The sequence below is a fragment of the Brachyistius frenatus genome, unplaced genomic scaffold (genome assembly GCF_029030835.1).
Source record: "Brachyistius frenatus isolate BFR_SWC_R1_liver_20210118 unplaced genomic scaffold, ASM2903083v1 Contig_96, whole genome shotgun sequence".
NCBI classification, from domain to species: Eukaryota; Metazoa; Chordata; class Actinopteri; family Embiotocidae; genus Brachyistius; species Brachyistius frenatus.
The window spans coordinates 350705-376859 of NW_027210695.1; the positions used below are offsets into that span (position 1 = coordinate 350705).

Genomic DNA, 26155 nt, shown 5'->3' on the forward strand with positions numbered 1-26155 from the left:
TAACAGTACCACTCAATAACATCTCTCTGTGCCTGCTTCACCTTACTTCCCCTTCTCTGTCCTTCTTTCGATGTCTTACTGCCTAAAGTGTCCTCTCATCGCACATTCAGTCTCTCCGAAAACGCCTTTTTCTGAAGTGAAGTTTCATGCTCGCAAGCTCGTGCATTTTTTATTCTGCTTTTTTCTACTTTGGTCGTAAGAGCATGGTGGCAAACCACACAGCCCTCAGATACCACAGGGATTTAGCCAGGCCCCGTTTCTTCTTTCCATTCTTTAATTTCTTCCACCTTTTGAAAAGCAAACAGGCTGAACCGAATCATCTTCACTGCCTCGAGCCTTTTGTACTCACCAAAAATTAAAGTCCTTTCCTTGTGTATAGTGCACTGCACAGGGCTTCATTTATCATGTCACCTTTGAATGCAGCCCGCATTCGAGCACTGAGGCTGCGGTGAAAAACTTCTCTCGATTCATTAATAAAAGTTTCTACCGGTCAATACAGGCACAGAATCCATCGGCTAAAGGTTTGATTTTCAGACAGATTCAAGGACACACAATTAGCTGCACAGGCCAATAAAATGTACAATATAGACGCTTCTGAAAAAATGTATGTAGTTTATTTTGCTGTTGTTGTGACAGTGTTTCAGCCCTACCTCCCAACCTCAATTATCTGAACCTCTAACTTAAGCAGGAAAGTCTCTGAAATGCCACCACGGACAAAGAAGCTGTCACAAAGTTACAATGCTGCCCTTAATTATCCGAGTTTCGTTTCCAAAAAAAAATTTGATTTCATTCACTGATATTCAATTCTGTGCAAATGTTCAAGGGACTTTAATGTTTTGATTCTTATCCATCACAGAATACCATCATGGAGTCATCTCATTGATCCCAAATTCTGAAACATTTAAATTAAATTTGATTTAAACAGCTCCAAATCACAGCATACATCATCTCGGGGAACTCAACATGTCATGATCCTTTCAAAATTATCGCGAGGAACTCAATTACAATTCAACAATTCCACCGTGAACGACCGCTGGAAGAAAAAAAAACCCTCTCTTTTAACAGGAATAAATCTCCAACAGAAGCAGGAAGGGCAGAGAGAGAATAAACAGCATAAAGAGACGGCAGACAGTAAATACTGGGTAACGTGACACTGACTCCAAATGTACAGCCAGAGTTTGTAATACATCTCCTCTAGTGGATACCGGGTCAGTGTCACGGTTTGGCCTCACGCAGCCGTGAAAAAACACATTGATAAGCTTTGGAAAACGATCCATGTAATCACCCTGCCCGACCGCTCTTCATGGACTTAAGCAATTTGATACTTCATCAAATGACCTCTGTCACATGACCCGTGTCATTTGACCTGCATCTACCCGCCGGTAGGTTCGGGCAGGAAGAGGAACAAGGAATCGTCCAACCAGTGGCGAGGCCCCGTCACAGCCCCGATCTCACCAGGAAGTTGGAGACGGAGGACACCGAGGCAGCTGAAATAAACGCTCTCTGAAATGCCTCAAACAACCTGCCCGCCAAGTGCCGCAGTACAAACACTAAGTGCACCAAGGAGAACCGGTGCTGTTGCAACAGAAAAGGATGCTCACACTAAATATTGATTCCATCGAGGTTTTATTTCTGTACTCCACGTTGTATGAAGGTAATTCCGTATTCTGCACAGTACTGTGTATTTTAAGGTATAATAACTGACTTTGATATACTTTAACATGAAGTGACTTCAATGCCGTACATTTTAAATTCCAATAAATCTTAGATTGAATCGGTCGTTAACTGCGCGGCGCAATGTTAGATTTAACAATTTAATACAACAGCAAACATTCACTGAGTAGCTATTTTGTCTGGTGTGCAGCCAAACAAACAACTTCACACTGTTTTAATGAAGACGTCAGTCAATAATGAGCCTTTGTAAATCCTGTATTGAGCGACTACCTGACTTCCCATTGTGGACGGTTTGTGAGGTTTTTCCACAAAAGAGCAAGACTCAGCAGGATTGGTCAACTTGGTGCCGAGCTGAAGGTCCAAGTATTCATCTTACAGCTGGTGGTTCAGCTATCCACTGTAATTTTTTTACAAATTTTACATTTTAAGATTTTTACATGCTTTTAGAATTTAGATAACCTCAGTGACAAATGCACTGCATTTCCTGTGAATGTCTCAGAATAAGAACCACCTTGTTTCGCCAGCTGACTGCTCTGAATATGAAACAGCAGCTCTAAAATGGCTGCAGAGGAGCAAACAGTAAACAGTGAGGCTGATGTCAATGAGATAACATTACAAACAATACAGCTGCATTACATGCTGCCTCTTTCCCCGTCATTCCTTTCTGCCTTCAAAGGCAGTCTAAATCTCAAGTAAGTACACTGATGTTGGATATTGCAGAAACAAAGTATCTCAATGTCTACAGTGTATATATTAAACCAAATCAAATCTCACCAAGTGAAATAAGGTATGAGTTATAGGTATTATGTGTTTCTGTAGCAGGGACAAAGCCTGCTGCCCTCTCACCTAACTGAACATTAATACACTCAGGCCACCTGTGAATTCAACTCCCACCATGTTTGCAATGATTAATAGCGGTGTTTGCAAAAAAAACAAAACAAAAAATGAAGCAATTTATTTTGAGATTATCCAGGGTTCTCGGTCCACTGTGAAGATCAGCACAAATTTTAGAGGGGGAAACCTCAGAAATATCCACAAAGCCGTCCTTTTACTCTTCTGCTGTGAAAAAAGAAAACATAACCAAGTGCCACATGATGCTCTTTTTGAATCTCCCGAGTTTATAATTTTTCTCTGGTACCACCTTGTATGACATTAACAGAACAGCCTTTTCAGAGGAAGTGATGATGAACGTATAATTCAATTCAGAATAAAAATGCTCCAGTTTTTGTTCTGGTAATCACCATCCTGCCCGTCATAATCAAAAGCACAATCCAAATTGTAGAGAGGGACGCTGTGTGCTTCGAAGGAGCTCGCTGGCCCTCTGGGATACAATATTTTGCGAGCCTTGATGGGCTTGTTGATGGGTAAACATGACTTGGCACAGAAAGTCTCACCTGCAAGACGGGGGCTATCTACCATCCTCTGTTTCATTGGCAGAGGAGTGAGGTGGAGAATAAAAGGCAGTTGGAGGAAAAGAGGCTGGAACAGCAGAATACGATTATCTCGTGTGTGGAAGCTGCTGACTAACTCTTTTCTCTTCATCAGGGAGTGTGGCGATAATGCACCAACACAAACAGCAATGCGCCAACAAAGGAAACTGTTAAAAGGTAAATTACGGAAGTAAACATGAATTGATATAATTAACTCAGAAGTAAACATGGATCTCAAGACAATGCAGGTTTCAAACCTGGAAGAAAATTTGCCACTGCAAATATTTTGAGGAAGAAAATGTATTAAACATGTTTGTTTGTCTTTAAGAATACGTACAATGCATTTATTAAAGAAGTGTTGCACATCGCAACCAACTGACCACCCCTCGCCTCACCCTCCGTTTCAACTCAATTCAAAAATACAATGTCACAATAAAAGCATAGGATCTGTCGGATGTTAATTAAATCAGAACATTTCTGTAGCGTGACTGTGTTATTAGAAAACATACATCTGCAGCTAATCTCTGGTTTAAAAAGTCAAATTTGGCAACAGTACTGGCATTGGTTTTTCTAACTTATTAAAAAATGACATCATACGGGTGCATCTGCGTACAGGTGTTTGGATGCTGTGATACGTTGTGGTTGTTGGTGTGGCAGGAGTCGCACTGTGGAAATCTGATCTCAAATCTCAGAACATTTCAGCAACTTTATGCTGACTATCAACAAAGCTCCTCTAAATTAGAACGGCCAAAGATTTCACAACAACTCTCTCACAAGTTCCACTTTCATACATAAGATATGACTCTCTAAAAACTTAAAAGCAAAAACACTCCAGCCACGAGTTCTGATGTGCTAGAATATAAAAAATTAAAAAGTAAATACGGAGCAGCAATCAGATACACACCTTAAATATTTATTTATTGGGTCTACACTATCAGTGCAGTATATGACACTGTTAACACAGCTTTGAAAGTAAAATATGCATTAACGTGTCATTTTAGTTGCGAGCACTCAGAGACCTGATAAGATTAGGGACTAACTTGCGGTACATATTCAAATCTGAGACCTGCCAAAACTCAAGTATCGACTCCAAAACAGCTCCGGCAAAGTGTTTGACTTAACATGAGGTACACATGCTCAGTATGTGCATATTTTAGTGTAACTATGAAGTCAACATGCAACGTTTCCCCGAGGACAAGTGCATAAGCTCTGTCATACGAGCAGCTGTCAGCTAATCACATGACTGAATTGGTTTAGAGTCTGATAAACCTGCAGAGGGTCTGATTGATGCAAGATTTATGGTCATATTTTTGCATCACAGACCAACAGACATGTACAATTTTTTGCCCCATGGCAAAGATTCTGGATTATAGTCTTTTAAAAGATGATTAATAACCCAATACATCTCCACTGTGACGGGAAAAGTCAAAGCAACAGCCAAGGCTCTCACAACAAATCAGTTAATTGTGTCACTTGCTGGCACCAGCGTTCTCCTCCGGTTTATTATTCCCTGTTTCAACGAGCTACTGTGTTTTTTTTTTCCCCCACAGCTCGTTTTGCTGCTGAATGCACCTGTGCGGTGCGGAGAAATCGACGTCCTCGCATGCCTTCGACCGCAAAACTCTCACTGGTCTCAGACTCACAGCGAGCAGACAATCGTGAAAATGAAAGAAACAAAAACGGAATCCACAAGCTTGTAGCTTATCTCGACGTTCCAGGGACGGGAGGACACGTACTGAACTGACCTGGCACTTCGTCTCTCCTCTTTCGCCTCCAAAGTTCTGGTGTGTTTGGCTTTGCGAAAAACATTGTGTGCAGCTTCACGCATGAACACGCACGCTTTCTCCTCTTTTACTTCCCACCTGCAGCGTCACTGTACAAAACCCTCTCCTCGTCCCTAGATAGTGCTGTTCTGAGAGACCCTTTTGTGAGGCGGGGGATAATTATGGAAAGTAGCGTGTTTCATAATAACCTCCAGGAAGCTGTCAATTACATCAAATTAAGGTTAATGAGATTCAACTAATTTATAACCCAATAAGAGCCCATTCAGACAAACAAAAATGTAAATAAATGGGAATATCAGTGAAATATTGTAAAAAGAAATTACAGCTTAGCTGTACATAGTTTAATACATATTTTTTAATTTTGTTTCAGGGCAAATATATTTACTGTGTTTCAAAAAACAACTTTTATATATTTATTTATATGATCATGGTTTTAAACTGCAGCTTAACTTATGTATAATCACAGAGATACATAATCAAATATATCGTTCAAACAGTACACCATTCTCTGACTATTTAATTGAGAAAGCAGTTGCAGATAAACTAATAGATGTGAATTAGTACTGGGGATATAAATATACAATTATATGATCTAGAGATCACTGCTGGTGCTTTAGCAAACATTTAAAAGAAAAAATTTGTAATGAGGATTAATAATATATGAGGCCGAGAAAAATGGAATAATTTATGGTTCCTTTTTTAAAAATTTTTTATAGTGAAAGAACACTCAAGTGAGAGACGTCATCTAAAATATTGGACTGGTGATGTTCTACATTATTTAATTTGAATAAAAAAATGAGATGAAATGAAAGTAAACTCACAAATAAACAGTTCCACCTTTCAAAATAACTCGGTATTTCCTATAACAGCCGTAGTTTGTAGCCAACTTCAACAAGAGTAAATAATGCGTTCGTGAGGGACTATTTTTACTTGCGGATTAAAACACATTTTGTCGTTTTAGTTAGTAGTTCTGGCAGCAGGATGGGGTATGTGGGACTGATTCTACTACTCATTACACTACAGTACCCATGTTCATCTTAAAAGGAGGACACAGCGGTGTGCCTAATTGATTGTTATAATTGTAGATAATTTTTATATCAGTCTGTGTTTAGTTTTTGTGTTTTTATGGGATTTATTAACAAAAGACAACGTAAAGAACATTTATCCTATAACACATTTCTTGAATATCTTGGAAAAACAACATGATATCACTGATGCATCGATTTACTGCCCAGATCTACTTAGTACATCAGTTGGATTGAGTGCAGTTGAAAAATACATTGTGGCTGGTAACCACACACGCTGACAGTTAATTCAGCTGCCACATGTCAAACACACACCTGCCACATGGGGTCTTATGAATCCTGCCTCCAATCTCCAGACCCCAGGCAAGCTCTGCTGGGGATGTTCTGAAAATACATCCATCAATCACGCTGCAGACAGCTTCACCTACCCCTCCCTGCAACACTCCTCTCTCTACTGCTGCAGGAGGCTCAAGGTGAAGGAGGGCGCTGCGTCTCTCCATCTATAATAACTCACCTGTAGGACTGCACACGCACACTCGACACTACATGCGCGCGCGCGCGCGCGCGTGTGTGTGTGTGTGTGTGTGTGTGTGTGTGTGTGTGTGTGTGTGTGTCCACTTTCAGTGTCCCTAAAAAAAAAAACTGAAGGCATCACACACAAAAATAAGAAATCACAAAATCCATCCTCTGACATCCCGCTGGGCCGGATAAAAGGACGACAGAGCTAACGGGAGAGATGACATTTTCCCAGCAACACTTATATGGACACGAGTGATGAAGTATTTTATAGGGCACACACACACACACACAGGATGGCTTTTTTTATTTATTTTTTTTTATATTGCAGACTGCGGAAAAGCTAAGAAAAACGAGTAAAACACAAGCCCTGCTTTTCCCCCGGGAGAGAGCACAAGACGAGAGTCCACGGTTCGCCTGCGAGACACGATAATAATTTTGTCTCTTTGCCCGTGAAGCTCTTCACATGACCGGAATGTGTAATTACTCGTCGAGGTTTGGTCGCTCTCTATGTGCAGGCGGGTGTTGTCTGCCGGGACACACAGAGGCGAAAAAAAGCACTGTAATACGATTAAAATCCTTCACACCTGAGCATCATGAGAGCTATAATCCCTCCCTGTGTCTGTGCTCATCCACATACTGTAAACTTGGTCTTGTAGGTGCTTTGCTTCTGCAGATGGCATGCATTGACGTCTGATGAAACATACCGAAATAGTGACGAGCGGCATCTCGCAGTTTTGTCTGCTTTTTTAATTTACTTATCAGGGGGATTCTCGCTACCTGCGTTGGCGTACATGAGGTGAGAAAGAGGCTGAATAAGAACAGAATCAAGCGAAACAACAGCGGGGCCCGCTCGCTTTCTTTTCTCCCAGCCAACAAATATTTGGCAGGATTGGGGGAGGGAGGGGGTGGGGGGGGATTTTGAGGAGGAGGAGGGGGGTTAAAGCAAACAGTGAGGTTCTGTAAAAAGCCTGTCCTAGTTCTTCTTTGTCTACCAAAACAAAAAGAGGAGACAGGACGACGGAGATGGATGGCTGGAGGTAGAGAGAGAGAGAGAGAGAGAGAGAGAGAGAGAGAGAGAGGAGGTGTGAAACATGGAGGCAGAAAGACTGAGAGGGAAATATAGAGTGAGTTATGTAACTACAAGGCGCCTGTGATGTCAACTGCTCTGTCTTCACTGGAGCCGACGCTCCTTTGAACACGGAGGGATGAGCGAGCGCACAGTTCTCTGCATATTTTGACAGAATCTGGTTGTATGAGCTGCAACTGACTTTTAAACATAAGAGAAAACAAGCTGTCTTTACAAGAGGTGAAAAGATGTACTCAAGTACGGCTCTGTTGAGGTACTTGAGTATTTCCAGTTTATGGTATTTTATGTCTACTCAACATTTTAATAGGGAAACATTGTATTGGCTTCAGTTTTCAAACCTGGACACTACGTCCATCTTTATACACAATAATATATCAAGTATATCAATGCTTAGTAAATACATTATGAATCCAATGTATTCCAACTTGGGGGCTTATTTTCGTAGTTTAGGCCTTCAGTTATGTTAACCAAGAAAACCAAACCTCTGGATTCAGCTCTGCCTTCTTGCTGCAGGCGGTTAATTAGGTAATTAAGCTGTATTTACTCAGCGAGTCTGGTTTTCTCTAAAGATTTGCAGCATCATCATTACCAACAAGACTATTTGGTCATACAATGCAGAAATCATGCACACAAAGTCCGCAAGTCCCTCAGAGGAATGAGCTTTGTTTTGCAATTCCTTCTGAAATGAAAGTGTAAAGAACCAGAAACCGGTCCGACTCCGGTCCAGAGTCTGACCAGGGACGTTGAATATCTCACTTTAACTAAGGACGTTTAGATAATCTGAATAAAGTGTTGGCTTGTTCAAAATCGGTCTGAAGGTCTGGCCTCTAATTTCTTGCACTACTGGCCAATTGTTAAATCTTAATGGGCAGATGGTAATTAACCTGCAGAATGATGCCCACAGCTATAAAAACAAGTCGTAATCAACCAGAGCTGTCCTACTTTAGTGTCTGCTGAAAATACTTCAGGTATCCAGGCTGTGATGAAGTGATTTTTCCACTGTGGTACTGCCACTTCTGCTTTAGTATGGGATCTAAATACTTCTTCTATAACTGGTCTTTACTGTGCATGTCCCACTTAATACTGGCTTCCTCTTACTCCTCCTCTCGGCCTGTTGTCTCGTCACACCTCACAGACTCCACCCTGCGATCCTGTTAGTGCTTATCAGAGCATGGCTCAGGTTCAAACATGGACACACACACACACACACACACACACACACACACACACACACACACACACACACACACACACACACACACACACACACACACACACACACACACACACACACACACACACCTTTCCACCAATCGATACCAAATTTACAGAGGCAGCTTTTCTCTCCCCATCTGAGCTCAGCTCTCAGGGGCGAACAACACACATCTCTTACAGCTGCGTACACAGAACCCTTAAGCAGGAAACAGAGTTTAAGTTACTAAAACAAAAAAAACGAAGACGAGACACCCCATTTATATATTATCCCTAACAGACACCGATCTTTTAGTCCTGGATGTCAAAACAAAGCACATCTGAAAAACGGAGTAAATACAGAGAAGAACATGAAATCCAATAAAAAAATTAAAAAAAACAGAGCCAAAGCAATGAGGCTGCTAAAATGTTGATGCTTTTTAAACATCATGCTTCCTGCCTTAGTTTAGCCTCATAAACCAAAATACTTTGAAAAATAAATGACAATTTACTTTAAACATATGCGGGATCACCAAAAATGTATAAAATTCATCCTAGTGTGAATATTAATGTGTCAAATTTCACAAAACCACAAATATCAATGTCCTGGAGGCTCTGGACTCGAGAAAAAAAGTCAAAAGACTACCAGAGAGGTATTCAGACTACTGAATACAGGTACTGATTCAGACTCTCAAGACCAGAATGTAGAATGTTTAAAAGCAACATGGGGACATGTCAAGTGTTAAACTAGGTGGTGGATTAACCGATCAATCAGAAGTTCCTCCCTGCAAACCAATGCTGCTGGGATGCTAGAAATTTAGCCTTTATATTTGCAGTCATTTTTACAAAAAAGTCCCAAAAATGTCAATATCTGACCAAAAAAAAAAAGCAGTGAATAAAATCCCCCAACTTTAAAATGAATGCTTTTTATCATTCGAAAACACCAGACTGAAACAAAGTCGGTCCAACTTGAGCGACTGGATCAGTCAGACCTCATTAAAATCATGTGTTTACCCCTTTACAGACCTGCCGCCACCATGTTGCTCCACAGCGGCCTCTCCTGCCTCACTTTGATTTGTCAAGCTGGGACCAACTAACTGGATGAGACATCCAACAAGATCAATAGCAATCCTCACAAATATCAGCACATCTCCTCTTGTGGAGTGTCCTTGGTGGATAAAAAGGATTGGAAGTGCTGAAGATAAAAGCGCAATCACATTTTGACTAATTCCTCACAGGCGCCTCTGTCTTTGTTTCTGTGTCATTTCATCATCTTGGAGATCTTTCTCCCTTTAATGTCTGATGATTGAGAGAGAAAAGGGAGTTTCAGCGACGACATGGGTGTTCGATGCTCAATTTTTTTTTTTTTTTTTTTGTAAGGATAAAACAGGAAATAGGTGTCAACCGCCCCCGTCCCAATGTTTTATTGCCACCAAACACAGAGCAAATGTTTTAGGAGAAGTTGCTTTTTCACTCCACCTCGCTGGGGTCAAGTAGTATCTGCAAATAACAATCGTTTAATCTGCTCATAGCAGCAAACGTGTGCAGGAGTTCTGGCAATATTAGCCGTCTTCCACAGGTTTGACTTTGACTGCTTTCTGATTAATACTGTTGAATACTAAACATGCTGATGTTTAGCAGGGGTTTGTTGTTGCTGGTAATTTGCAGGCGTTCGTACGGTACACTTTATTTGTCTCGCACATTTCATGCAGGTCAACTCAATGTGCTTTACAACAACATTAAACTAATGTGACAGAAAACACAGACATGAATAGTCACCATTAATTAAATGATTTTTCAACCACCCATTCAACACAGAAAGTACACAGTTTAAAACATTTTTTTAAATTTTTTTTTATCTAAACCGCTGTCCTCTTCTCACTAGAGCCCTCGCACATCGGCTACAAGGTGCTCAATAGCTCCTGTTAGCATGCTAATGAGCACTAAACAAAGACAAAGCACAGCCGAGGATGATGGGAAGGTCATTAGTTTTGCAGGTTTTTATGGCATTCGGCACATTTTAGGTCAAGTGCTGAACAAATTATAATTCTGACCTGGCGGTGGTGCAAAATAAAAGGTCAGGGGATCATCAAGTTATTAAAATGTATTCTGAGACTGACATTAAAGTGTGTACTAAATTTCACACCAATTCATCCAACAGTGGTTGAGACACTACTGCACTCAAAACCACAAATGCAAACTTCATTGTGGTGGCAGTACAAAAAAAAAAAAAAAAGTCAGAGAACCACCAAAATCATGAAGAGTCACTCGCTGCAAACATGAATGTCTTTGCAGAATTTCATGTCAATCAATAGTGGAGCCGTTTCATTCTGGAGTTGTGGATCAACTTTGCTTCATACAACTTGAAACAGAAACTTTTGGACTGTTGTTTAGTCTAAATAAGCAGTTTGACGTCATCACCTTTGGGTCTTTGACCACGTTGTAGAACAAAAGTGTAACTAAAAAACGAATTAATGACAAAAACAACAATTTGTTGCTGCCCTCCTCACCACAAACGTTAAACAAACCCTGAGAGCAATTTCTAAACAGTTTGACTCAGGAGTGCACTTATCTGTCGCTCTGTCTGCATGTGTTCATGTCTTTGAGTTTTGAATGTATATTTGAGAGAAAAATTTCTTTTTTTGGTGCTTTTCCAGGAATATACAAACATAAAAAAAGCCAACCCTCCCACCGTGAACAGGCACAAACTCAAAGAAACGACTGTCATTTGTCGTCTGTTGTCTCTGTCCGTCTCTAAATCTGGTCATTCCACTCAGCTCCTCCAGCTCCCTCCCTATAACTCAGCTACTACATCTCCTCTTGGTCATGCACTCAAAAAACTATGATGAATGATGAATGGGGAAGAGTGCAAACGAGCGAGATGACACATGCATGTTTGTCTATAAAGGCTCAAATGTATCGACATTCAGCCTCCTTTCGTTTATTTGTAGTGTGTTTGTGGAGTGCGTGGGCGGGTAAAGGACACTTCTCTCTCTCGGTTGAGCACAAAGAAGTCGTTGTAACCTCCAGTCTCTCTTGTCCTGGGTTTTAAACACATATCATGGAGCTTCCTACCAACAGCGCTGCCACACACATACACAATCCAGCAAATGTTCCTCCAATGAAATCATCTCGCTGTGCATCTCATCCGATCAACAAGCAAGCTTTAAATCTCGTAAAATAAATGCTGTGAGCAACTTACAGTATCGATTAACATCAACGAAAGTGAAAGGCAGAAAAGCATGACAGAGGCAAAAAAAAAAGAAAAAAAAGAAATAGAAGATGGAGACGCAGTACTCACCGTCCTCTTTGCATTCCTCGGGCGGCTTTGCCTTCTTGGCGAGCCTCGGGTCCAGCCACGATGTTGTCTTAGTGTTGTGGCTGAGGAGAAAAGACAGAGTGAGTGTGAGAGGGAGTGTGATAGATGGCGAGAGAGCGGAGACTTGGCACGGAGCGAGAAGGAGGTTGGTGGATTCTTAATTCAGCAAGAGAATCATTTCAGAGAGGAAAGATGAGACTCCCTCGTGTGCCCGTCTGTAAAAAGGTGGCAGGAGAGACGGGAAAACCAAACGCGGCACGTTAACAAAATGGCAATCAATACTTTTAATTTGCTTACGGTCTCCCATTAGCAGGCAGAGGGAGGAGGGGGGCAGAAAAGGGTGGAGAGGTGGCTGGGGGAGTGATGGAGGGGAACAGCTGTGGGCTTGGCATATTCATCCAGAGCCTGAGGCGGAGAGCTGGATCTAGATCAGATATGATGATGTGCCGGGGAAGCTCGATGCATCTACACGGCTCGTCTGAAGCTCTGGAGCCACAATGGCCTCCCTTCATGATGATAGAGCAACAGTAGGGAGGGGAAGGGCAGGGGAGGGGTACAAAGTGCTCTCAGTACAAAAAAACAAACAAACAAACAAAAAACCGAGGTGAGAAGGTAAAGGAAGAGGAAGCAGCAAGAAGGCCCTCATATCTTGGTCTCTTTTCAATACTTTCAACCTCTTTGTTTTCCCACAGGAAATATTTGTTTGGAACTAAGTGTCAAAGACATACAGCACAGGGATACAGGGAGGAACAGTAGTCTTAAAGAAGCTAAAAACACAATATCAACACATAATCATCTTATTAAGTTGGCAAATCTTAGAGGAAACAATAGTCCGCTTTCACATCCACCACAGAGCAACATTATCATTCCACTTCAGCCCTGTTTGATTTAAGTGCAATATTTACTCCCATTTAGTCTGTTTTGGTCTCCACTAACTCCTGAGAAAAATGTTCGGCTCATTGGCAACCAGCTCGTCACTGACTGTGTCAGCTTGGCATTTGATGCTGGACAATAACAGTTGGCTCATCAGAGCCGTTTGCTGCCTGTTAAGGCTGTGAAGTAGCTCGGTGAAAGCATAATTTGCCATTTTGAGCGAAAAGAGATTTGCTAAGGAGTTGTTTTACTTCGCTAACATAGTAACACTGACAGGTGTACATTTCTTTACTCGGTTCAACATCTTAATGTGTTAACGTTTACAAATTATTATTATTATGTCGTAAAATAAACTGTTGGACAAACTAAGGTTTAGACATGATGATGGTGCTGGATGAAAAGTTTGGCATCAGATTCATAATAATTCATCCTGAGGGGGACATGAATGTCAGACTGAATGTCACTCCATCCAATAGTTGTCAAGTCTGGGGTTGCAATTCAATATTTTCTCAATTAATCAAAAACAAATAGTTTAATCTATCAAAATCCCCCAAAGGGTCAATATGGTCCATCTAGAATAATCACAGGTGAAGACATGAAATTGCAAATTTTTTTTTGGAGACATTTCACTTAAAAATAAAACGATTCATTGATTATCAACATAGTAACTAATTGACTAATTGTTTCAGATCTAATTAAGACAGTCAAGACCGAAACCGTCCCCCTCATGGTGGCATCTCAGTGTTAATTAGTCAAAACTTTGACTCGTCTGGTCATGTGATCACAAAAAAACTCAAAAATTCATCCAAAAAGTGTATAAATATTTCAGCCTGGAGCAAAGTGGACTGACCGAGTGGCCTCGCCGTCCACAGAACTAAAATAGAAGATTGAGGAAAAAGATGGAGACACAAAGATACGAATCGAGACTGAAGTGCACTTCAAGGTGAAGTAAAATATCTTTTGCTTTCCTTTTGATTCTTTTCGATCAACCTTTCTCCTTCTGCTTCCTGTCCTCTTCTTTCCCCTTTCACTCTTTTTCTTCTACTGCCATCTATGACTATTTATAGTGTAGAAAAAAGGCGACTTCTCACTTTCTTGTCCTCCCTCTCATCATCTTCCTTTTCAGTCTTTACTATTTATAATCCTGATGACTTTTTTTTCCCTTCCACCTCCGTCTCTCTTTGTCTATCCCTCTCCACAGTCGCCACACTTCAAGAGCAGTAGGTAAACGAATTGATCTCACATGGAGGCCAATCAAAGGCAAGCATCCTCTTGGCAACTGCTACCACTTTGGCACGGCATTACTTACGGCTAGAAAAAGAAGAAGAAGAAGAAGAAGAAGAAAAAAAAAACCTTGAAGCTACAAATTTAGTAGGCTAAGTGAATTAGTTGTGTAATGCGCTTGATGGATGTGGGAGCATGAGGGGTCTCTGTTTTGGGGAGGAGACAGATGGTGAGTCGTCTCCAGTGGAGGGAATTAAAAGTTTGAAAAGGCAACATGTGCCTGCATGACAACGCGGTCTCATTTCTCGGTCCGGTGCTGCTGTGCAGCTTCAGGATTCAATCGATGCGGCGGAGAGATTTGGGCTAATGACTGAAATGATCCACTGATGCAATAAAACTTTGTATATCGGCAAAATAATGTCCTGTTATGGCTACATTAGTTGCTGTACACGAACCCTCGTCTACATGCGCATTCAGTTCCCCACACGCCACTAAAGGAACACACAGCAACGCTATCATTCTTACGTAATAAAGACTTACCTCCAGTGGTTTTACTGCAGCTGTAAAACGCTAACTACTCCAATGAATTAAACTTTAGAGCTTTTATAACAGAGTTCTTGGTAGCCAGGTATTTCTGGGGACCTTTAAATCTCATTAAACCACCATGCATCAATTATGGTCTGTTACAGAAGGATACATACAATATAACAATATAAACTCAAAGGATAATCAGCAATCTCCATTGCAGGAAAAAAAGGCGTTCGTAAAGAAAAAAAACAAAAACGTAATCAGATATTTATCCAGTGAAGTCAATAAAAATGTGAAACTCCGGGTTATGTGACTGATCTGGGTAGCAGAGTTACAAATACTGCAAACTATTGTTGTAATGTAATCTTACACATCACACTGGCTGTGGGTTTGACTGTTGTTTTATGCCTGCTTTAATGTCATTATTGTACATAAAAGTTGTAATTGATATTTAAAGTAAACGTTTTTTTTTTTAAATGTATACATCTGTAAAATGGCACCGAGCTGGTTTTCAGATGTTTTTTCCTGCTACACATTTTGAACATTGCCCAGCAATAAACACACACATTAAACAATTAAGGAGAAATTATGTGATAATTGTGATACAGAAGAATATTCAAAGGCTGATTAACTAGAAGTTATGTTTGCAGGTATATTCATAAAGTGTATATTGTTTGTTTCTCCTAATTGTCTATGCTTTAATTCAATTTTACTCATTTTTCAGGGACTTTAATGGAAGTAATGTTTAAGTCTAAGAAGACTGCCTTCATTCTGGTGGTTCTGTATTTTGAAAGATGTCTGGGTGTGATATATAGCACACAGTGACCATAGCACTTACTCTATGAAGTAGACTTCTCCTTTCTCAGTGTACGCCATCTCCCAGTTGTCTGGCAGCGGCCCTAGCTCATCGTTCTCCTCTAGTTTGGGCACCGACGTCTTCGGGGACTGTCCGTCGTCTTTGGGTACCTCGGTCGGGGCCTCAGCTGGGTTGCTCTGTGGTGCGATGTCCCCTGAAGCGTCTGTGCTCTTGTCCTCATGTTCGCTCGACTCTGAGGTGACAAACAGGGCAGGATGAGTCAGAGATGACATTATCATCAGGGGAAAGGGGAGAGGGATGAGCAGGGTGAAAGACAAGGGAGGTGAAGCGAGGACATGGAGAAGAGACTGATTGAGAGTCAGGGTTAGGGCGGAGCAGAAAAAGAAAAAAAAACGGGAAAGAGTGATTAAAAAAAAAGGTGAAAGGAAGTGGTGACTTGGGAAAGAGAGGAGGGAGTTCAAATGGAAGAGGGGGAGTGATTGAGGTTAACAAGACAGAAAGATGAATAAAGCAGAGGAGACAATAGAGATTGAGGGAGAAGCAGGCGGTGATGCCCTACTTTGAGTTGTGGCAGCGTGTGAATGTGTTAGAGGGAGAAAAATGGGAAAAAAGAGACAGCGATGGCAAGTGTGTGCCTTTCCCTGAGGACAGCTGATGGAGGGAAGTGGAGAGGGGACAAATGAAAGCAGGGGATTGAGAGATAATCTATGGGAGGGAGAGAGCGAGGTAGTGATCTGCTTAGATCACAGAGCCTGCTGTGCTCTATTGATTCCCCCTCAGCTCCCCTGGTCAGCACACACTGTCCATCCACAGAGACAAAACTCCTCCAGAGCTGAGAGCAGCAGCCCACTTTAACGTCCAGCATGCCTCACTGTGCAGCCCAGAGCCCGAAGTTATTGAGCATCTCAACACCGCTGAGACGAATCAGCTGTAAATATTTCCAGCATTTTCTTTCAAGGTCCCAAATTTTACACTTCTCTGGGGTTTTATTTGCATTCTTGATATCCGTCGGAAGGTATTTTTCTGGTTTTAAGTAGCAAAAAAAAACATCTCAAAGGTTTTACATCTCCTTTCTGGATCTCCACCGGGAACAGGCTGTTTGTTTGTATGTTTCTTCAAACCACATCGCTATCAATGGCCCATCTCTTCTGATTGGCTGAGTCTTTCCTGATTGATGCCAACCCCAGCCAATCACAGGTTCTCTGTTTGTCTTGTGTCTCTGTGAGCGCTGGGTTTTTTTCAGCATAAATGGTTGGAGTCCAGACATATGACAATACGGAAGTCCAACCGGCAATGGTATGGTATGAATTCATACCACATGGGACCTTTTAAGCCCAGAGTCATCTGTGTTATTTCGAGAAAATGTATAACCGCACACTGACATTTTTCGACATATATTGTGAAAATGTTGTCCTTTTGTGACTAAGAAAAATCCTCACACACAAAGCCTCTCAACTTGTTTTAAATTTGAGTTAAAAGAGTAGAAGTGATTCCCTACCTAAGGAGGTCAGGTCTGAAAAAACGGTGTCATGGGATCCTGGAGACCCCTCAGGCCCTCTTTAGGAGCTCATAAAATATACTACTGATGCTTTTCCAGCCTGATACTTGATGACTTTTTGTCATTATATAAGAACTGGTTATAAATATAAATTTGAATTGATGACATTTCAGACATCTACTAAAGAAAATGATGATCTCCAGCAGTTAAAAATAGTTAAAAAAAAAAAAAAGGTTTTAAGGCAGATCTCAAAGGAACACAATAATTAAATAACCTGCCAAAAACATTTATATTATTGTAATGCTATGCTATTATTTCTGGTGTATTATTTTTCATTACTTTTACTACTTATGTTTTTACATTACTTTTACTTCTACATTTTCTGGTTTATATTCTTTGTATCTGATTGACGGCATTGAAAATAGTCCTTTAATGATGTTTTTCATATAGAGCACTTTGTACACATTAAGAAATGTGGCATTTAAAATCAAGGTTTGTTGTGACAGTTTTTGGGATCACACAGTATGTCATCTAAGGAATGCATATATGCTCAAATTTCTCTCTCAAAATAAGCCTCCTACCTTCTTTGAGCTCCTTATGTAACAAAAACCAAAATCACATCCTTTGACCAAACTTCCTTTCTCAAAACACAGCCTTTAAGAGGTCCTTAAAGGCTGTCAATTAAATATAGTAACACAATATAAAAGTAACTACAGGCACTACTTGGGATCAGTGCCTGAACTCCTTGAATTTGTATGCTGCTCTGACTGGTGCTGTGAAAGACGTTTCCTGCGGCCATAAAACCAGCTTAGAAAGTCACAGGACTGGCTTTGGATTTAGAATCACAAAACTCAAACTCATAATGCTTCTTTTATGATCATCTATTCATGTGATCACAGGATGCATTCAAAGGTTCTCTCTGTGTCTCTGCATGTTTGTCTGTGTGTGCGTGTGCATATTTGTCTCACAAAGTGCACACAAAATTACCTTATTGGTAATATTCTTATTGAAGGCAAACATCTGCACAAAGAAATGCTTTTCTCTATTATGTTATGAATAAGAACAACGTAAAGAGGTTAGGCCTTGTTGCACTCCGTGTTAAACCCCTCTTCTGCTAATTTTCAGAGTGCACAGAGAGGATAACAGTGTTTTATTCTTTGCTGATTCATAAGTGAGAGAAAACACAAAATAAAAATTTCCCTGTTGATGTTTTAACAGCCTGCAGGCTCCTGTTGATTTGCAGTATACATGTCTGCCGCTGGCTACCTGTTCCAATACAGCGCTTGATAATGATGATACCTAATGAATGATTTTCTAGAGAGCAACAGCACTAATGCTTCCAAAGTGGTTGGACTGCAGAGGTAATCGCTTGTGTGAGAGTGAATTATAATTCACAGTTTATATATCAAATTGCATATAAAGATATTTGTGTAGCCAATTAAAAGTGATTATCTGCCATAAAATCATTTTCCAAGAAACCCATGTAAAAGCAATCTGTTACTGCCTCTGTTGCTAGGCAACCACCCTTGAAGACACTGCTGTTGTAACTTAAAGAAGATCATCAACTCCTGCGGATCATTCTGAGCCCGAGCGCGACCTCACGCCTCGCTGTCACCGTGAAGCGTTCGGCTCAAGAGGACTTTGCCTCTGCGTCCGTGGAGGTTGTTGTCGGGGCTGACCTGGGGTGACAGCGACACCGTTGCCATTGACGATGGGTCTCTCCTCCTCCTCCTCCTCGGGGGGCTCGATGCTGGCTTTCTCCATGTTGCTGACTGACTTGTTGCGCTTCCTCTTGCCCTCGGAGCTGGGTCTGGCGCCCGGCAGCAGCTGGTCCGTTACATTTAGCAGCAGAGCGCTGGGCTCGGCCGGAGGCTTGGGGGTGCCGTAAAAGTTATCTGGAACACAAAGAAGGGATTTAGACCAAAGCTTTATGATGTGCCGCATTTTTGTCACGGTGTCACATGTTTTTTTTTTTTTTTTTTTTTTTTGTGACACAAGCATCGCTCGAGAGATGGTAATGTTGGCGGGTTGTTCCACCTGGCTGGCCCAGATTGAAATGTATTTGTTTTGTATTTCTTGTGAAGACATCCATGATCTTATGAGAATTAACGACTGACTGCGATGATATTTGGTAAAGGTATACAGTAAAGTGAGAAGGTTTTAGGTAATTTTGATATTTATCCATCACAAAAGTGGTATTTTGTTTCCAAATAAAAAATAAATTAAAAAAAAAGGGCAAACCAGCATCATTGTGCTGTTGAGGACAATTAACAAAAGTACCTGAGCATTGAGCACAACTCTGTGGGCTGTAGTTTAACTACCTAAATGCATAGACTCAAGCATATAATGCATGTGCATTCAGGGAATATCCAAATCCACTTTTCTGAGTTTAATGAGCATGAGTCAATGCGGTTATACTTGGTCTCTTAATTAATCACAGGAGTGTTTTAGTTGCAACATGAAATAAACCAATCAGAGTGTCATCTCCAATTCCCTTTAAAAGCCAGGTGTCCTTGCATCTTGGCAGATTGCAACTATATCTACAGATTTGCCAAGCAGCAGCAAAGAACACTTCTCTGCAGATGAAACAGATCTGCTGTTGTGCAGATGGATGTTTACAATAATAATAGTAATATTTGTGTGTGTAACAAGCAGAGTGTACATGCGTTGTGCACTGGCCAATGTAGACACTATCTTAACAATGAACCCTTAAAATAAAAATATAAATACTGTGCCATTGATTTCAAAACCGTTTTTTGTTGGTCACGGGCATTCAGATGGGTGCAAGTACATTTGCTCTTTAAACAGTACCGGATGTGAGTTAGAGCTCCTCCTTTACTCTAGTGTATACAAACTCAATGTTTCAGCTGATGAGCCCACAAAGCAACAATGATGTCAGATTTTTGTTTTCATGAAATTTTTAAAGAGGAAAAAAATGGCAATAAAAATAACTTCCATACTCGGAGAAAGACTCAAGTGAAGAGTGAGGAAAAGGACAGAAAAAAAATACAACACTGTAACCCGGTTGCATTAACAGGCTGGCCGAAGTGTTTTCTGCCCTTGACTTGCTGTTCCATGTCAAATCCAGCGAGTCCATGAACACATAAACTGAGCGATCAAGACCCACATCATGTTTTACAATATTAAAACACTTCAGCAGCATCTGCACAAAGACACATTCACATTTGCAAAACGCAGACATCTCGAGCCGTACGTGGCTCATCATGAGCTAATTTCAGGCATTTTCTGGGAGCATTTGCTGTTGCTAAATTCTTCCGTCTTCTCCTCTGCACATCAATCACGTACCAGACCGCGCTCGGATTTCCTTGGCATATAACTGTGCGTTTCTGCATGGCTTGGACTGAATAATGACCATATCTCTCTCTCAGTTTCGCTCTCCGGTCAGAGCCAACTACCTACCTCCGGGAACTGCAGTTTTTCGCTTGGCTCTGACTCAACAGCCGCTTCCACAGTCTTCGAAGTTGATTTTTCCATTTTACTATCATTGGATTTGAATACTGGCAGCAGTCCAGTGCCTCTGACGGTTCCCCAACAGTCATTGTGAAACCCTAGTGACTTCATGTTGAGGGATTTAGACGGGTTTTTTTTGTTGTTTTGTTGTTGTTTTTTTACTTTAGGGGATACTGTTAAGACTTTTTATGAACCAAAACTGATGCCAGTTCAACTTGTGGATTACACAAGCCAATAGCTGAAGACAATATCTGAAAACCCAAATAAAAGTGACTCCACCTGCTGTTTTTTAGGAGTGAAGTGAGATTTTCAAACCAAGTGAAATGACTAAACTTTATTTTTCACAGAACAAACAGACGTGGGGGTGAGATGCCGGATCATGTTGGTCCAAAGTCTAAAAGATTTCTTTTAAAAGATCAGACACTACTTGCCTCTGATTTTTGTTGTTGTTTTGTTTTGTTTTAAATCCAAGAACATGAAACATGCTTTTTTGAGAGAAAGACATCGGCTGCTGTTTTGTTCTGTTGTGGTTCATGGAAGGTTTGCTATTAGATTAGCATTTAGCTATCTCCTCAGCTCCACTCAAGTGCGTCTGCTAAAGAGATCACACGTGAGAGGACGACATGTGTGACAATCCACGGAGATTATTTTAATGCACCGGGCTCAAGCATTAGTGACAAACTCTCGCACCGACTGCCAGGGAACATGAAGACTTTCCAGAGAGATTTAAAGAAACATCAGTTGGTGTCTCCCTCCGCGTTGGAAAGACCTATTGAAACATCATGTTCGCGTTGCAGAAAACATGAAGGCTGCGATGAAAAATGGAGAAGAGCAGGTATAACAAGATTACAGGGACTGTCGGGATTAGAGCCCCTGAACCAAAGACACAAATCCTGGAGCCTTAACGAGCTGCAGATTCGCTTCCGAGAAGAAAGTGTGCTCCACGTGTGAACTCAAAAAACCTGCAGCATCACAGATACCTGCGCTTTGAAGTTTGCAGGAAGAGGTGGAACTGCTGTCAAATCTGACAGCAGCGCTGATTTCGGTCTAAAGTCTCACGTACAGGCTCATAATGCTGTCTTAGAAAAGAGAATCTCAATTCAAAAAAAATCAGAAAACTAATTATGGGAAAGATGAAACCTTCAAAGGACGTGCCAAGACAACGAGGGGGAGCAGAGATTTCAGATGTTATAAAAGAATAGTGAAGGAAAAGCAGATGTTTTGTTGTTCTTGGGTGCAAATCAAAGTCTGTCAGTTTTCTGCACAGACAAGCAGAGCCCAACTGATAATGGATACATACCTGAGGCTGGTTCTGAGATTAATATTGGAAATTTCAACAACTATGAAAAGGATAAATTCTGAAAAATGTGAGAAGAAAAATGAAATTGAACTCTGACACACAAAACAGGCTTTTAGGTTTCTAACAGCTTTAAATAAGTTTTTCTCATGACTCATCATGAGTCAGATATGTGCACTTCCGCAGCACTCACAAACACTTTTATTCCTATCTGTCTTTTGAAAGTTTTTACTGAGGGGTTTATTCATATATCATTCATAGCCTGATTTATAGAACATTTCCCTTCTAAAAACATGTCAAACAATGATTTGTGATGGTTGTTGACAGTATTTTCGAAATGAATGGAGTGATAAAAATCCGACAAGCCCGTAAAAACATTAGACTCCAATATGTAAACATGGCATTCAATGTTTAGATTTCTGTTCTGCAAATGTATGCAAAGTAGCACTTATTTTAGTCATATATTTAGTTAGATGTATAAATAAAACATAAAACTAGTAATATAAAAAGTAATTGTCTTAATATAACTAATCTACTGGGGAAGTTTCATGGTCATATCTTTGAGTGAATGTTTTTACACTCTGCACCTCCAGAATCTTCCAGAATCTTCTTGCTTTAAGTTACAGAGCAGGTAGAGATGCCGCTGAGCAAAGTGGTGGCTTTTAGTTCAAACTAACTAGATATATCTGAGCAGTGAATGTAGGCTGTACACTCCAACAGGTCGCTGCTTCGTCTGTCCGACTGGCTTCATCACCACAGCAATGGCAGCTGAGGCTTACAGTACGTTAACTGTATTATTTAGAGCATCAATCAAAAGATAAAAAAAAAAATAAATAAATAAATAAATAAGAAGAAAATTCTGAAATAAGGAAAATGAGCGGCCTGGTATCTCACCAAAGCGTGTGATACACCCGTCAGTCTGCTGGACGAGACCGTGTCAGTGTCACGTTTTGCCTCTGAGGCGTGAAAAGTAGGGTGCCTTAGATTTAGCCACAAAAAAACAACGTGGTGAGGAAAGTAATTAATTCTACGCACGTAACGTTACACCTACGTCGCTGAGGTTGATTATTACATGGTATATATGTTAAATATGTTACATTTTGTAAAGAAATTTACTCATGAAATCTACATGGACTCTCGCTTTGTCAAACACTCTTTGTACTTCATCACACGACGTCCTTCTTTGACAGTCACACATGCTCGTACTTGCGTGTAAGCCACAATACTTGGCTCTGACTTTGCCGTGCTGGAAGATTACCGCACAGACTTCTGTGTCTATAAGTTGAGCATCACCAAGGATGTAATTAGAAGAGCAACAGTGAATAGAAAAACTAAGGATGGGGATTTATAAAGAGAAAAACAGCAGCTCCTTCCACTTTGTGTCTCTAATTATTTTGATATTTGAACACAAAGCAGGACGTGTCAGAAGTTCATCGCCTCTCTCCTGGAAACCTGCAGTAGAAACTGAACCCGAGCGTTTTCTAGTTCTTTATTGTAACAACTCCGGGCTCTGTGTTGCTGGAAAAGCCACCTGGTCCTCACTCAGTCTTCCCTTTAAAATGAATTCCTGCTCCCTTTCGTCCACAGCTAATTGGCCATTAAATTATTAAAATACATAAAACGCTGAGTGATGGGCCGAGCGACCGCGCAGAAGAAACTCCGTCTCCCTCTCCCCACGGAGAGCAGCTCCCATCGGCTCGAGGATCTAACATTGCTTCTGGCAACAGACCATTAAATTGGCCATCTGCAATTTCAGTTTTTTTTTTCCCCCTTTCTTCTCCTTCCTGCAGTGGCGGCTGGCAGACTGAGACTGGAGTCAGGTGGGAGAGAAGAAAGTTAGCTGCTATGTGTTATCTATATAATGGCAGGGGTCTCCTGAGAGCCGGAGGTGGCCAGGCAGACCGGGAGCCGCGTTTTGTGAGTGCTTTAAAATCCAAGCCTCGGGCCTGTCTGACCACAGGAGAGACAGAGAGAGAGAGAGAGAGACAGAGAGAGTGTGTCTGTTTGTTTTGATTACTGAAGAGCTGCTGCAGCTCCAGCTCAAGGACTGAGCCAGGAGAATGCCAACATGAAGGTGCAGCATGCGAGTGTGTGCGTGTTTGTGTGTGTGCGTGTTTGTGTGTGTGTGTGTGCGCGTATTTGTGTGAGTGTGTGTGCGCGCGCGCGCCGGGTTCACACAATATTCCTTTCCCGTGTCCTTCGCGACTGATGACGCGCTCATGTCTCCGCAGAGCCAAGAGATGGACGGATGGACGGATGGAAGCATACTTGTGAGCGTGGCTTGCACTGTGTGGATGTGGAGTGACGAGCCGCGTCTCAGCATCCGTTCAAACTTCTGTCAATCACTCACAGGAAAGAGAAGAAGAAGAAGAAAAAAAAAAAAAAAAAAAAAAAAAAGCCACATCGAACCGTACATTTCTTTTAAAAAAAAGAAAAAAAAAAAGAAAAATCACAAAGAGGAATGGCTGCAATCATGCGTGATGTTAAGCGTGACTTAGCTAAATCCTTACCTTCATATGTTCCGCTCTCTAGCAGGGCTCCGCTTTTCTCCAATTCCATAAACCGGTCAACGGTCACAAAATTATAATCCACCCCCGGGACCTCTCCTTCCTTGGGCTGCCTGGTTGTGCCTGCGGGAGATAAAGCGAGGGAAGAGTTAGAGCTGCTGGAGGATGTGAACGCCTCATCACTGCTGAAGGAGAAGAGACTTTTAGGTGGGAGCGAGTCTTCGCCAGTGTTTTAGAATAAGATCAGAACATAGCAGAGCTGAAACGCTCCGACCCTGACCCAGCTCCGTTCATTAAGTGCCCTCTTTATTCCCTTTTTCTTTTTTTGTCCTTTTCCTTCACGCACAGCTGGGACTGAATATTTGAGCAGAGTGCTTTCAGAGGGGAGGAGTGGAAAGGTACCATTTCCAGGGAGCTAAGTGATGCAATTTGGACACCAAGAAGAGAAATCTAGTCAATTTGCATGGAGCTGACAGCATGTCGAGGACTCCACGACAGGAGCTGCGGTCCTGCCGGCTGACTGCGACGCGGGAAGCGAGGGGAAATATTTCGCCCTGCGACGGCAGCGCTTTAAGTTCACCGACGTGGCGCTTCATTTCTGCTCCAGTTACTAAAACAAAGCGTGTCAAAAGTGTTTACAACGTTGAACCGAGGCACAAACGACTTCCTAAACACTCTCTCATAGCCGTGCGCTAATTAGACTTGTTAAAAGTGATCCCAGCTGTGATAACACGCAGCACTCTGCCCCCGAGGTGCTGAATGGTGTTTCACATCTGAGAGAGCGTTGTTCACACCGAAAGCGGAGCCCGTAAAACACACTTGTTAGACCCTCACTGTGGCATATAAAGTATCCATCTGTGTGTTTTAAAGTTAGCAGAGGAACACTGAGCCACTGATCAGCCCTGGTAGGTGGTGAGAGGTGAGGCCAGCTGACATCCCGCAGCACTCTACCAGTTTGGAACAACGCTTTCAAAGGGTTGTGGGCTCAGGAAAGCCCAAAGTATTCTGGCTTCAACGTCCAAGAACGCCGAGTGTCGCACTTTCAGCGCTGCAAACAGAACTACACGAGTGAAACGAGCTGAGCTTAGAACCTCCAACTGGAATTTTTTTTTTTTTTTTTTTAAAACGGGTGGACTTTAAGAGGCCGAGAGGATAAAATTGTTCGTTTTCCTTGGTTGACTTCAAAAATAAGAAGAAAGGGGACGGGATCAGCGGTCCCTCTTCACCTCACTGCCCCGAAGGCTTCAGTCTACTTCACACTGAAGGCTGAAAAAGTCTCGAGGTTCTCCGGGCTGCGAGTCGGCCGACGTTAACAGGAGACGTCCGCGCTGTGTTCCTCCTATATTTACGTGCACGTCGGCGACGCATGCGACGATCATCCCGTCACACAACGGCCGGCCAGATGTGCAGAGGTGAGACGGTAAGCAGGGTTTGAACTTCAAGCCCTTTATCCTCCTGCATCACTCTGCTGCTTCCATCGCTTTTCACACGCACAGGCATGAGCAACAGCGTGAAGACTTCCCAAAGGAGCATCACGTTATCCTCATTTTCAGTCAGGAATAAACAAGTTTGCCATCGGACGTGGAAGAGCTCGTTCACTTAAAAGTCCTCCATCGCCTTCACACGGTGTCGTATGAACCACACGAGATTTGAGACGGTTTGATCAGTTTTGTTTTCACCTTTTTAAAGGTTTTGGAGCTCTCAATCAAAACGGTCTGTTAACAATAAACATTTCTGAACGGAGTCGTCTTCAGGGCACCTTGCTGACCGAGCAGTGAAGGCACCAACTGCGAGCAGTAATTTCAGTTTTATTTCCCAGTCTCTCTCCTGTCTTATTATAATCTGTCATCTCTCTGTTGTTGCTGTCAAATGAAGCTCCCCCCCCCCTCCAAATAAATAAATATACTTAAG

General features: G+C 41.7%; 1 protein-coding gene across 10 annotated transcripts in view; it reads right to left on the reverse strand.

Moving 5' to 3' along the window:
* magi2a (membrane associated guanylate kinase, WW and PDZ domain containing 2a) overlaps nucleotides 1-26155 on the reverse strand; it is a 199732-nt gene that overhangs the window by 52882 nt on the left and 120695 nt on the right. For all 10 annotated transcript variants that reach the window (XM_069711067.1, XM_069711066.1, XM_069711065.1 and 7 more), the window contains 4 exons: nucleotides 24248-24367; nucleotides 18649-18864; nucleotides 15493-15703; nucleotides 12012-12091 (listed from right to left, as the gene is read on the reverse strand). In XM_069711067.1, the coding sequence (XP_069567168.1) occupies nucleotides 12012-12091; nucleotides 15493-15703; nucleotides 18649-18864; nucleotides 24248-24367 (627 nt within the window). The remainder of the gene's footprint in view (nucleotides 1-12011; nucleotides 12092-15492; nucleotides 15704-18648; nucleotides 18865-24247; nucleotides 24368-26155) is intronic.